The sequence below is a fragment of the Chionomys nivalis genome, chromosome 11 (assembly GCF_950005125.1).
Source record: "Chionomys nivalis chromosome 11, mChiNiv1.1, whole genome shotgun sequence".
Classification (NCBI taxonomy): domain Eukaryota; kingdom Metazoa; phylum Chordata; class Mammalia; order Rodentia; family Cricetidae; genus Chionomys; species Chionomys nivalis.
The window spans coordinates 801868-815863 of NC_080096.1; the positions used below are offsets into that span (position 1 = coordinate 801868).

At 41.9% G+C, this 13996-nt stretch overlaps 1 protein-coding gene across 7 annotated transcripts in view; it reads right to left on the reverse strand.

Annotated features, from left to right (window-relative positions):
* Gnb1 (G protein subunit beta 1) overlaps positions 1-13996 on the reverse strand; it is a 76775-nt gene that overhangs the window by 9553 nt on the left and 53226 nt on the right. For all 7 annotated transcript variants that reach the window (XM_057784058.1, XM_057784061.1, XM_057784062.1 and 4 more), the window contains 3 exons: positions 12735-12841; positions 6706-6769; positions 3884-4046 (listed from right to left, as the gene is read on the reverse strand). In XM_057784058.1, coding sequence (XP_057640041.1) covers positions 3884-4046; positions 6706-6769; positions 12735-12841 — 334 coding nt within the window. The remainder of the gene's footprint in view (positions 1-3883; positions 4047-6705; positions 6770-12734; positions 12842-13996) is intronic.

Consider the following 13996-nt stretch of genomic DNA (forward strand, 5'->3'; position numbering starts at 1 on the left):
TCTGCTTCTGCCTCCTGAGTGATGGGAATAAAGGTGTGTGCAACCATGCATGGCTAATTGTTTTCAATAAAATAATTTAGAATATGTATTCTACCGGTAAATTTAAAAAATAGTAACATAATGCCGGGCGGTGGTGGCGCACGCCTTTAATCCCAGCACTTGGGAGGCAGAGGTAGGCGGATCTCTGTGAGTTCGAGACCAGCCTGGTCTACAAGAGCTAGTTCCAGGACAGGCTCCAAAGCCACAGAGAAACCCTGTCTCGAAAAACCAAAAAAAAAAAAAAAAAAAAAAAAAAATAGTAACATAAGCCGGGTGATGGTGGCGCACGCCTTTAATCCCAGCACTTGGGAGGCAGAGGCAGGCGGATCTCTGTGAGTTCGAGACCAGCCTGGTCTACAGAGCTAGTTCCAGGACAGGCTCCAAAGCCACAGAGAAACCCTGTCTCGAAAAACCAAAAAAAGAAAAAAAGAAAAAAAAAATAACATAAATAAGGTAGTAATACTGAATACTATGAACCCAATGGATCCATTTTCCAGGATTGCCTGGGAGCAACGGGAGGCACGATTGACTATAACTGAGAAGAGCTACAGCAGCCTCCAGTGAGTCCTGAGTTACACACCCAGGTGCTCTAATCAGGCAGGGCAGCAGCAAACCCACACAGACAGAAAGTGACAGGAGCACAGACAAGAGTTTTGCTGCTGTGTATGTGCTTCTTGATGAAACCAAAAATTTCAGAGAAACACAATGGAATCCAGAGTTGTTATAACAGTTAAAATGCCAAAGCCATAACTCAAACTTACAGTGTTCACTAAGAAGGCAAACTGTCCTCTATATTCAAGAGGCAAAGGGGCCACAAAGACATACTTCAAGATCAGATGCTACAAGTAGACATTTTACAGTTAGCTTTTATAACTATTCAGAAACATGAGAAATAATCTTGTTATAAATAACATGTGTGGAGGGAAGATTCTCAAATTGAGGAGACCGTTTAACACCAAGTTTATCTAGACCATCCTTCCGTGCCTCACCAGCATGGTTTGCAGTCTTGCATCTACTCTCAGGTGAGTTCCCTCAGATGCTGGCCATTACTAGGCTGACAGGAAGGACAGCTGTTGTCTATTGTTGATGACCAAGCCAACTGAACTTACCTGACTAGAAACAAAACACAGGAGAAAATGGAAACAGAAGAAAGTTACCCCTTAAAGCCATAGACACCAGGAAAATGAAGACATGGCTCAAATTCTACCAATTTAGCAAAAAACAAAATTTATGGGTACCAAAAGCCAAAACACAATGAATGCCACATATCCGGGCACATCACAATCAACCTGCTTAAAATCAAAATTATACCTTTAATGCTTTTTTTGTTTTGGTTTTAATGTTGAAGGCAGAAAAAAAGACTCAGTGGTTAAGAGCAATGGCTGATTTTCCAGGGGACTCAAGTTCAAATCCTAGCACCAACCAGGCTGGCCTCGAACTCCCAGAGATCCACCTGCCTCTGCCTCCCTAGTGCTGGGATTAAAAGGCATGCGCCACCACCGCCCGGCTTGTGCTATCTTCTTAAAGTTACTGTTGTTAATCTCTTCTTGGATCTAATTTGTAACTTGAACTTCACTGAACAGACATGAATATACAAGAAAAACAGCACATATAGGGACTGGCATAATTCACAGCTTTAGGCTCCATGAAGGAATACGAAGCATTTTCCCAAGGATATGAGCACTCGATAAGTCATGCTAAGGAACGGCCTTCAGGCCGACCAGCAGAAAACAAACTCCTCAGGGAGGAATGCACAGTACTAGAGATGATGCCCATGCCTGAGTGAACATGAGACGACTATGCAACTCTTTAGACAGAACCCAGAACCCAGACTGGCAGTGCACACTTGTGATTACAGGACTAAGGGGACAGAAGGAAAAGGATGCAGAGGCTGGAACCAGTCTGAGATACAGAGAGTAACACAAAAGAAGGCAGGAAAAAAGAAACAGAAGAACTAAAACAGGGGGAGAGAGTTCCAGCCTTAAGTACAGCATCAACTCCAACCATATCCACAGAGTAAACTCTTAGGAGTTTCTATTGTTCATCAATAAAAACCAGCATTTAGTAAAGAATGTTATTCTTTCTCTGACTTATCAATAAGTGATCCATATGATCTTCCCAAGATGCTGGGTAACAGTAATGAAGTGGAGAAATTCTCAGTCAGGCCTGTGAGAATGGTAGACAGGAAGCCTGGAGTGTCCACATATGGGCCTGGCACAGGGGTCCACACCTTTAATGCTGGCACTCAGGAGGCAGAGACAGGAAGATCTCTGTAAGTTCATGGCCAACATCTGATCTACATAAAGTGAGGAAGAGGATATATGGCAGGCTAGACACAGTCAAAATAGTTCAATGGCTGGCATTTTAAACATTCAAGGGATTTCTGGACACAGCTCCATCATACATCAAGAAGAAACTATGTGTAAAATATGAACTTACTGCTGGCATTGGTGGCACACGCCTTTAATCTCAGCTCTCAGGAGGTGGAGACAGGTGGACCTCTGTCTGTGAGTTCAAGGCCAGCCTGGTCTACAGAGTGAGTTCCAAGACAGCAAAGACTACACAGAGAAAGCCGGTCTCAAAAAACAAACAAACAAAAAAGCAGCAACAACAAAAAAGAATTTAACTATATTTACAAAGTAGAGGGCTTCTCCCAACCACTTGCTTTTGTTTTTTTTTTAAAAAATAGCCTCTCAGGTAGTTCAGACTAGTTTCAAATTTGCTAATATAGTGAAGAATGACCTTGAACTTCTGATTTCAGTTTCCAGCTCCTAAATGCTCGGATTAAGGGGCTGCATGCATGGCAGCTGAGCATGCTATATTCCCAAAGGAGCTACATTCCCAGCTCCTAAAGGCAGAGACTTTAAATGGAATTAAAACCAAGACTTGCCGGGCAGTGGCGGCGTGTACTTCTAATCCCAGCATTCAGGAGGCAGAGGAAGGCGGATCTCTGTAAATTCAAGGTTAGCCTGGTCTACAAGAGCTAGTTTCAGGACAGGCTCCAAAAGCAATAGAGAAACCCTGTCTCCAAAGAAACAAAACAAACAAACAAAAGAACCCAAGCTGTGTAAAAGACAACTTACTAGAAAAATAATCAACAAGAAAAAAAACAAAAACAAAGTGGATTCAGAGTATTGTATGAGAGTGGGTACTGATCATAACAAACGGACCAATGATTTAGGAACATACAACAAATGATCAAATATACATAAAACACTATGTTTAAAAAAAAAGACCAAATTAAAAGCAGTAAGTACTCCCATAATTATTTTAACACCTTTCCTTATCAATTCATAGAAAATACAAATGTAGAAGATTGTAACGTCTCGCCAGGTGGTGAATAGGATCCTGGTGGTGCATTGTCTGTAACACACGGAGGAACAGGACTTTTGAGGACAGAAATAGCCACAGAAAAACATACTATGACGGGGCTTCTTCTTTGCTAATACAATGTGTTCTGAATGCAGTGTGAATTAATTCTGGGCAAAACAGTCTGCACCCAACATTTTAATGCCGACCACACTCCAAAGACCTGAATGGACCAAAGATTCTCCTCCGTCTCCTCTGAAGGAACACCAGTCAGTTCACAACAGGGAGGCTGTGCACATGAGGGACTGCCGACATGCTGATAAACAAGAATGGTGGCTGCCAACTGTTCGAAGAGAACACAGTAGCTGGGAGTTCAAGAAACTGGCTTTAGTACCCAATCTACAGGTTTCAGACAGGTTAAGTCTGGTTTGGCTTCACTTTTAGAAAATTTCTGGCCCTTAGCATAACTTTTACTTGAACCATAATCAACAAATCAAAGGAACATGTTACTGGAAAGTTGAGATGAGACGTGTACCTGTGTGTCCTGCCAGCTCACGACTCACACGCACATTCCCTTCACGGGTTTTCAGATTGTAAATGGAGCAGATGTTATCCAGGCCCCCACAAGCCACGTAATTCCCAGAAGGAGCGTATGCACAGGTCATAACCCAGGAAGAGCGCAGAGGGATGGCATGGACCTAAGGAACAAGAACACAGACAGGCAGCACTATTAAGTCCAGGAAATGTTTAACTTTAAAAGACAGCTGGGTATGGTGTCTTTAATCCCAGCATAAAGAGGTAAAGTAGGTGGAGCTCTGAGTTTGAGGTCAGCCTGGTCTACATACTGAGTTCCAGGCCAGCTATGACTACATAATGAGACTTTCTCAAAAAATAAAATAGAACTAAAAAATTAACTAGTGGATGGGTGTGATGGCTTACACCAGTGAGTCTAGCACACGAAAGACAAGGGAGGAAGAACAAGGTCTTATGTTTGTTTTTCTTATTGGTTCTGCGGATTGAACTCAGCCTTGTCTACTGGTCGAGTGCTCTTCATCACCAGCCCTGATGACAAGCTTGAGGGATACATATAGTAAGAGACCATCCCAATGAAAAAAGGAAATTATATTCCTATTTTTAATGATTTAAGGAGGGAAGGATGTTATCATGATTTTTAAGGAATTACTTAGCCCCCCCCCCCCCACACACACACACATACACCGTTTTTTAGTTTCTCACGACAGGGTTTCTTTGAGTAACTTCTGGCTGTCCTGAACTCACAAAATCTCCTGCCTCTGGGTCCCAAGTGTTGGGATTAAAGGCATGTGCCACCACCGTCCAGCACTTAGTTCTCCCTTTAATTCTATCAAAATGGCCATGAGTTAAAAAAGAAAACACAGAAAAAAAGAAAAAAGCCAAACATAGTGATGTATGTTAATCCCAGCACTAAAGAGGCTGAGGCAGGAAGATAACCGCAAATAGAAGTGAGCTTAGGAGACATGACATTATTCATTCATCCGTGTTCTCTCTCTCTCTCTCTCTCTCTCTCTCTCTCTCTCTCTCTCTCTCTCTCTCACACACACACACACACACACATACACACACACACAGAGCGTGTCAAGCTGTACATTGGTATCATAATTAATCTTGCTGTTTAGATAGAGCTGTTGGAATTCCAACAATTTCTTCTATGTATCTAGTATTTCTTAGGAAAACACAACCGTTTAGATTATTTACCTTACCAGGACTGAAGACAGCATTCAATTATTTTTTAATAATTTATGTGTATGAGCATTTGTTTAAACACGTTAACCACGCAAGCACAGTGCCTGGTAAGGCCAGAAGATGGCATTGCATTCCCCTTTGAACTGGAGTTACAGATGGTTGTGAGGTGCTGAGAATCAAACTCAGGTCTTCTGGAAGAGCACCCAGTGGCCTTAACCACTGAGCCATCTCTCCAGCCCCACCACTTATTTTTAAAAGTGTGTGTATATGTGTGTGTGCCAGTACAGGTGGATATGGAGGGCTGAGGCTAATGTTGGGACCCTTCCCCACCCATTATCTACCTATTTTTTGAGACAGGGTCTCACAATTGTATCTATAGTGCATCTATATGACTAATGTAGCTAGCCAGCTTGCTTTGGGGATTCCTTGTTTGTCTTCCAAATGTTGAAATTACAGACTGGCCACTACACCCATTCAGCATTTAAGTGAGTTCTGTTTTTCGGTTTATAATATTTTGTTTGTTTGTTTTGTTTTTTGAGACAGGGTTTCTCTGAATTCCCTCTGTAGACCAGGCTGGCCTCAAACTCACAGAGATCCTCCTGCCTCTGCCTTCCGAGTACTGGAATTAAAGAGGAGTGCAAGTTAAGGCAGAGGCCACCACTGGCTGGTGATACATTTTTTTTTTCTTGAGGAAGGTCTCATGTAGTTCAGGCTTGCTTCAACTTTACTATGTAGATAAGGATAATATCTAATATGTGATCTTCCTGTCTTCATTTCTCAAATGCTAAATTACAAGCATACACCACCATACTCAGTATAATTTATTTTAATATCAGAGAAGTAAAGATTTAATCCAGAGATTTGTACCTATCAGGCAAACATTCTACCTAGTACCTCTGCCTTCTCTTTTTCTTCCCTCCCTGCCCCACCTTTTTGGTGGTATCCTGCTAAATTACCCAGGGTGGGCCTAAATTCTGGCTTCCTACCTTGGCCTCCTTAGTAACTAGAATCACACTCTTAACCAGTGTGCCGGGTTACATTTTGTTCTTATTTTTTGTGGTTCTGGGAAACAAACCCAGGGATTATGTTAGACAGGCAAGTACTCTACCACTGAGCAACATTCCCAATCCTCAACTAAAATGTTTTTGTTTTTTAAGGCAGGGTTTCTCTGTGTAACAGCACTGGCTGTCCTGGAACTCACTTTGTCAACCAAGTAGGCCTTGAACTCACCGAGATCCACCTGCCTCTGCCTCCTAAGTGCTGGGATTAAAGACGTGTGCCACCTCCACCTGGCAAATTTTATCTATTTTTATTATTTTATGTACATTGGTGGTAGTATAGCGTTTGAGATTACATCTTGTTTAACAAACAAAACTCATTAAATGAAATCTACTTTTCAGTATTCTAGAAGTCAGGAAACATCTGAACCAAAACTGGAATGCAGCTCTTCTACACACACAAGGAAGCACCCAGCTCCTATCTCCGTGCTAAGACGTGAACCAAGGCACAGCTGTGCATCAAGCACAGGACCAGTATGAGCTCTTCCACCATTCTCAGGACATCCTCACTGAAAAAACTTCTGAGTTGGCAGGAACAGACTGTTAGTGTTCCAGGGAAGAATTTTGCATTGTCTACCTTGTTTGTGGTGTAGCTGTCCCAGATGATGAGTTTTCCATCCTGAGAGGCACTGACAAGGAGCCTGGAGAAAGAAAAAGGAAACAAACAAATCTTGGTGACATCCAACTAGAGCTTTAAAACTATATTTGCTTAAGATCAAATACACTTGCCGGGCGGTGGTGGCGCACGCCTTTAATCCCAGCACTTGGGAGGCAGAGGCAGGTGGATCTCTGTGAGTTCGAGACCAGCCTGGTCTACAAGAGCTAGTTCCAGGACAGGCTCCAAAGCCACAGAGAAACCCTGTCTCGAAAAACCAAAAAAAAAAAAAAAAAAAAAAAGATCAAATACACTTACTGAGAAAAGGAGGATATAAATGTTTGACCAATGTGACACCATGATTCTCAGATAACAGTTCAGCCCTAGAGACATCTGGCTGGTCAGACTACCAGTTCTTCCTCTACCAGCTGAGAGGCGGCACTGATCTCTACTCTTACTTCTGCAAGGTTTCTTTTTAATTCCAAGCTAAATTAAGACACACAGATCGGTCCAGAGCCCTCAATAGTGCCAAATATTTAGGATACAGTTTTGTTCCATCTGATACAAAGAAAATCTGAATATTATGGATATTATGGAAAAAGTTTGAAACACTCCCTACTCAGGAACCATTTTAAACATTCTGTCCTGTTTTTATTCTTTTTTCTTTTCTTTTCTTTTTTTTTTTTTTGTGGGTTGACACACTCTAGAGTCATCAACTGAAAAAAATGCTTCCACCATATCGGTCTATAGGTAAGCCTAGGGGGCATTTTCCTTAATAACTGATGTGGGCAGTGCCATCCTTGGACAGTGGTTCTGGGGGAGGCTAACTAAGTCCTTTGTGGCCTCTGCTTCAGTTTTCTTGACTTCAGTTTTCTGCCCTGACTTTCTTTCACACGATGAACTAAACTCTTCCCCAAATTGCTTTTGCTTGTACCAACAGAAAGCAAACTAAGCCAGGGGGTGATGGCTCACACCTTTAATCCAGCACTTGCGAGGCAGAGGCAGGTGGATCTCTGTGAGTTTGAGGCCAGCCTGGTCTACAGACTGAGCTCTAAGATAGCCAGGGTTACACAGAGAAAACTTGTCTTGAGAAAACAAAACAAAAAGAAAGTGAACCGGAACACACCCCATGAACTGGAATGGTAGTGTACGTTGTAATCCAAGATTGTGGGAAGTGGAGACGTCGTGACTGAGAGTTCAAGGCCAAGTTTGACTGTGTAACAAGTTTGAGGCCCAGATTCTATACCCAAAAGCCAAGGAAAAAAAGAAACAACACCATAGAACTTCCCAGACTGAAATCAAATTAAAATGCTAGTCTCCATAAAACTAAGGAGTCTCCACCTTCATGGTAGTAAAGATGACGAATGACAGAATTGTACATGGTCAGGCAAAAGAGACCACCAACTATCATGAATTATGAATTGCTTGTAACTCAATCCTGCTTCGGGGCAGCTGTGCTAAGCTTGGAATCTGTTGCTTTCTGTATTTGCAGAATTAAGAAAGGATACTGTAAAAAGAAAACAAGACTAGCAGGCAAAGAAATCCAAGTTATCTAAAAAGCAATCTGGGTGAGAGGAATTCTGGGCACCATGCTACTCAGGCACATGGTCCAGGAGAATCTGCTGTTTTGTTTCAAGGAAAAGCAAGAGTTTCTTCCAGGTCCAGAGATTCTTTTCAATATGATACTAACATATTTAATCAAAACACACATATTTATATTCTAGACATTTCAGCTACAAGAATATTAGGGTATATTTGGATTTATGAAGTAGATCAAAGACTTGAGGTAAAACTCAGCCACTTCATTCTGAGTCCTTTTAATCATACCCTGTTTACAGATTTATTTATCTCTCTATAATGTAGCTCTAACTGTCCTAGAACTTACTATGTAGACCAGGTTGACCTCGAACTTAAGAGTCCAGTTGTCTGCTCCTAAAATACTTGCATTAAAGCTGTGTACTATCTATCACACCCGCCAAGCCATGTTTTGATGAATAAACTTCCTGTAAAAAGAACAACACATGTGACAAGGTATAAAACCCATTCCAATCCTTTGTCACAGAATTTATCACAGAACTAAACTGGGCACAGAACGAAGCCTGTTGCTTTATAGTTACAACTTTTTCTTTTTAGTTCTAGAAATTTAACCCAAGGTTTCCTGCACAGTAACCTGTGCTTCTCCAATGAACTGCACCTTAGCCTCTGGCGCAATTTTTTATGAGGTGCTAAGGACTGAACCCTGGAGCCTTGAGCATACAAGGGAAACTCTTGACTACTAAGGCATCTCTTACTCTTCAGATGACTCTTACTTTTGTGGAGACAGGAATCTGTGTAGCCAGGACTGAAAGCTGCTCAAGCTCCCCTTTTATGGGGCTTTAAGTCTGTCTACCTCCTCTACCCATGTTTGGTCACCATACCTAACTAAGGTGATTTCAACTATCTCTACAGGACAATGTAAGGGCCCTCGGCTACTCTATTTCTGCCTGGTCTTTTTGAGGCTCTGAGCAAGGGTATTAAGAGACATCTATAGTAGCTCATCCTCCGAGTTAAGCAGTCACCTTCAGAGAGCTCAGTAATTGCTGATTCAGTGAGGAATTAAGACTATGCTAAGCTGTCAGCTGATCCTCCAGAAGGTGAAAGAAGACACACATTCTAATCTCAGGTCAAGTAAATTGGAGGGACCAACACAATTCACTGTGCTACCTGAAGCCTTTCCCATTCTGATCTCCAGTAGAGATAGAAACTGGGAACCAAGGCCAGGCAGTGGTGGCGCACGCCTTTAATCCCAGCACTTGGGAGGCAGAGGCAGGCAGATCTCTGTGAGTTTGAGGCCAGCCTGGTCTACAAGAGCTAGTTCCAGAACAGGCACCAAAACTACAGAGAAACCCTGGGGGGGTGGGGGAGAGAAACTGGGAAATAGTTAAATTGCTGCCTGGAACAGAAAAGTGGCAATCACAGAAAAACCCAACCAAAGAGACTTTACCAGGCTTTGGGATGGAGAGAGAGATAAAAACCTCACAGGACTGGGAAAGCATTACAAACATTACAAGTTATACACATACATACATACATACATACATACACACGCACACGCACACACACACATACATACAATGTGCATCCCTACTCAGAAGCCAAAGGAAGAGGTTGTTTATCCTGCTCGTTCATTCTCTGAAAAATTCCTTTCTTTAAAGCAGAATTTCTCACTGAAGCTGGAATGTTTTTTTTTTCCAGGTAGGGTCAAGCATTCTAACTCCACCCCACTACAGCACTGGGGTTAAAAGTTGGTCTGGCCAGGACCAACTTTTCCAAGTATTGCTAGCTAAATTCAGGTCTGCAAGCTTGTGCTCTAAGAATTCTTAGCTACTCAGACAACTTCCCAGTCCGCACAGGCACAAAATCAAATTGCCAGTTACCACAATGAACAAGGACAGTCATGAACAGCAGCTTTAAGTTACATAAAAAAAAAAAAAAAAAATTATAAAAACTTTTTTTCTTTCCGTTTTGATATAGTTCTAATATGTAGTCCTAGATAGTCTGATACTCCCTATGTAGACCATGTTGCCCTTGAACTCACAGAGATCTACCTGTCTCTACTCCTGAAGTACTCAGACTAAAAGCGTTTACCATTACACCCAGCTCAATAACCTTTTACAATGAAGGCAAAAATATAAAGATTATGTAAGGGGGAGGGGAAATACATAACCAGAACATCTCCCTAAAGAGCTATTTTGGATTTTAAGATGCAACCATTGACTAGCCAGAAAGAATGGTCATCTGAAGGTTTTATTTGCTTTTTGAGACAGGATTTCATGTAGCCCAAGCTGGCCCAGATCTTGCTATGTAGCTAAGACTGATCTTGAGCTTCTGTGATCCCCCTGCCCGTACCTCCTGAGATCTGGGGTTATAGGCATGCACTAGCCCCCCCAACCTCCCAGTTACCCAATACTAGCAATATCCCAGGGCCTAGTACATGCTAGGCAAGTAACAGCTCTACTTTGTTGACTGGTCTGTTGAGAGTCTCAGGGTTATGTTGTCTAGTTCAAAGAAAAAAAAAAAAAAAACATGTCATACTCCCTCTATACCGCCCAAGAAAGAGAACAGACTAAAAACCACCCATGAGCCTTCCCTGTTCACAAGAATATCATGGCCCTAAATCTGGGGTCCTACTGAGATGCACACCTTCCTTCTGACCCATGGTTTTCAAGGCAAACTCATGCTTAAAATTAGATGGAATATCAAGCTTCATCTCACACTAACTGCCCTTAACTGCTCAGGCCACACACTTGTCCGTAGGTCTCTGAACACACCTACACGAAGCACACCTTCCCAACACCCCAGTCAGAGTTTAACTGCTGAGATTTCCAGTCCAGGGCCCTGGGCTACTGACCAAAGCACAGCTATTGCAATGTTCTCACGTATGGAAGAAAAGCAGAGATTACAATCTGTCTATTACCACTTACCTTTGATAATGCACTCTTCTGATGAATTGATCAGTAGGAATATTTTCTTTCATTTTCATACTTAATTTTATAAATCATTAAAAGGTAACTTTGAATTTAGTCATTTTCTAATTTTACTTATTTATTTTGAATGACCTTTATTTTTAATTGACAATTATGGACTATATAAATTGCCTAATGTTTACATTACAGAATGATTGAATGAAGTGAATTAACACAGCCGTTACCTCACATGTTTAGAACCTTTTTGCAGTGGGAACATTGAAGGTCTATTCTCGGTAGCAAGTTTTTAATACCAGCACTCAGGAGGCAGAGCAGGGGGATCTCTGAGTTTGAGGCTAACCTGGTCTACAAAGCAAGTTCCTGGACAGCCACGGCTGTTTCATGGACAAGCCCCGCCTTGAAAAACCAAAAACAAAACAAAACAAAACAACTATTCTTGGCCTGGACATGTACTTTAGTGGGACACCAATTGCCTAGACTCCAGGTTCAATGCCCAGCACTGCAAAACCAATCAATGGATAAATCTACTCTTAATTTTGACAGCATCAACACGATGGATACATAATCTCTGAAGTAGAACCCTCTGAGAAGAGAACAATACCCCACCCCCTTTTTCTTTTCTGAAGAGCCTGCTTCCATCATTAAACGGTCACGTGAAACACTCATCTGCACAGCAATTGTACGGGGACCCTGTACGGGACTAGAGATAGAATCGTTTGTTCTCCAGCTATTTACACCCCACAGCAGATCATTTCAGAAACAAAGAAAAAAACAAGCAGAAATTCCATTCTGGTAACAGAAAATAGAAAAAGAAAAAGAAAAAAGAACGGAAAAAAAAAAGACTGAAGGGGATGTGTGCTAAGAGTCTGTTGGGTCTGGAAGGGCTTGCTATAGCCACACAAATCATGTTGCACTGTTTCATTATCAGTGTAAAAAAATGACAAGAGACCCAGAAGTCCAATAAACGGTAGTTATCAAACTATAAAAGATAAATAAGTAGAAGGTAGGAGCATGTAGGAGGATAAAGACAGCCATTAATTTTATTCCATACAGCTTCCCAGTGAGGATGAAAAGACCACTGAAGCCCACATTTAGTTTTGGGGACCAGTCTGCTGCTGGAAACTTAGTATCTTTTTCTTCATCATCCAATTCTTGCATTACAACTCAGCCAACAGAGTAGCTGGGGAAACTGTGATTCAGAATCTAAAAGATGAGGGGTAAAGAAAAGCTGGTGCTGGCAGGAGAAAGACAGTGGTGCAATAAGCCAGTTAAACGGAGATTTGAATAGAGAAGAATATGCACCTGTCAACACTAGACCTGGCTGCAGGCAGTGGATGGAACAAGTTTTCTAACTCACCTTCTCTCACTATGCAGCCTCGACTAGCCTAGAACTCAGAAGGATCTGCCTACTTTTCCTCCTGAGTGTTGGGATTAAAAGTGTGTGCCACTACGCCCACACCAGCTCAACTTTCTAACCACTGTCTTTTAGAAATCCTAGCAGTGAGCTAAAATTTCAAGCACTGCTTGGGAAGGGCCAATTCATACCTTGAGTCTGTGCCCCAGTGCATGGCATAAATCTTGGCCAGGTGACCCCTCAGCGTTCTTCTGGTTCGCATTTGGATTCTTCCCACCGGATCAATGTTGTTTGTGATCTTAAAAAATAAAATTAGTACAGATTAACGTTAGCAAATAGACTCTCCACTTGCATTTCAGTATAGAATATCAACTGAGAATCAAAAATATTGAATGGAGGGGCTGGAGAGATGGCTCAGAGGTTAAGAGCACTGGCTGCTCTTCCGGAGGTCCTGAGTTCGATTCCCAGCAACCACATGGTGGCTCACAACCATCTGTAATGAGATCTGGTGCCCTCTTCTGGCCTGCAGACATACATGGAGGCTGAACACTGTGTACATAATAACTAAACAAATCTTTAAAAAAATATATTGAATGGAAAATCCTGTATTTACTGAAAAGAATATTTTATATGTATGGTGTGTCCCTGAATGTTTGTGTGTACCAACTGCATGCAGGAGCCCTAAGAGGTCAGAAAAAAGACTGCATCTGCAATTACTGACAGTCGTGAGCCACTGTGGGGGTGCTAGAAGCAGAATACAGGTCCTCTAGAAGAGCGGCAAATACTTTTAGCTGATGAGCCATCTCTCCAAAAGCCAATTTATAAACTTTAGATTGCACCTGCTTTTAAGTAGCACAATTAAACTGTTCATCCTGCAGTACCTGCTATGTGAACCTCCTTAAACATACAGCATGTCTATTAGCAATATACTGCAGCAATCAAGCACTTACGCGCCACGGTGCCTATGCCACTCACCGCTTCACCCAGTGGGCAGGCACTGTGGTATCCAATATCATTTCAGTACAAACAGTAAGATATTTTAAGATCATGAGTGTATACCCCACGTGACTACTATAGAAAAGTCATAATTTTATTATTGCCTCATTAAATTAAGAGTTATCGCCATCTTTAGCTAATATACAACCCATACTTTCCCCAGTCATGGATATTCACTTAAAAAATAAAAAACCAAAAAAAAAAAACCTGTGTCTATGAGGTCTGAGGGCCAGGCATCGAATCCCCAAGAGACGGTGGACGTGTGTTTACTGTGCTAGTAACTTTCCATTGTCAACCTGACACAACCTAGAATCACCCAGTTAAAAAAATCCTCTGTGGGGCACTGTCTGGACTGTCAACTGATGTAGCAGGGTCCATACCATTGTGAGCAATACTACCTCTAAGCAGATGATCCTTGGCTGTTCAGGAAGTGAGGAGTAAACAATGTTCCTCTATG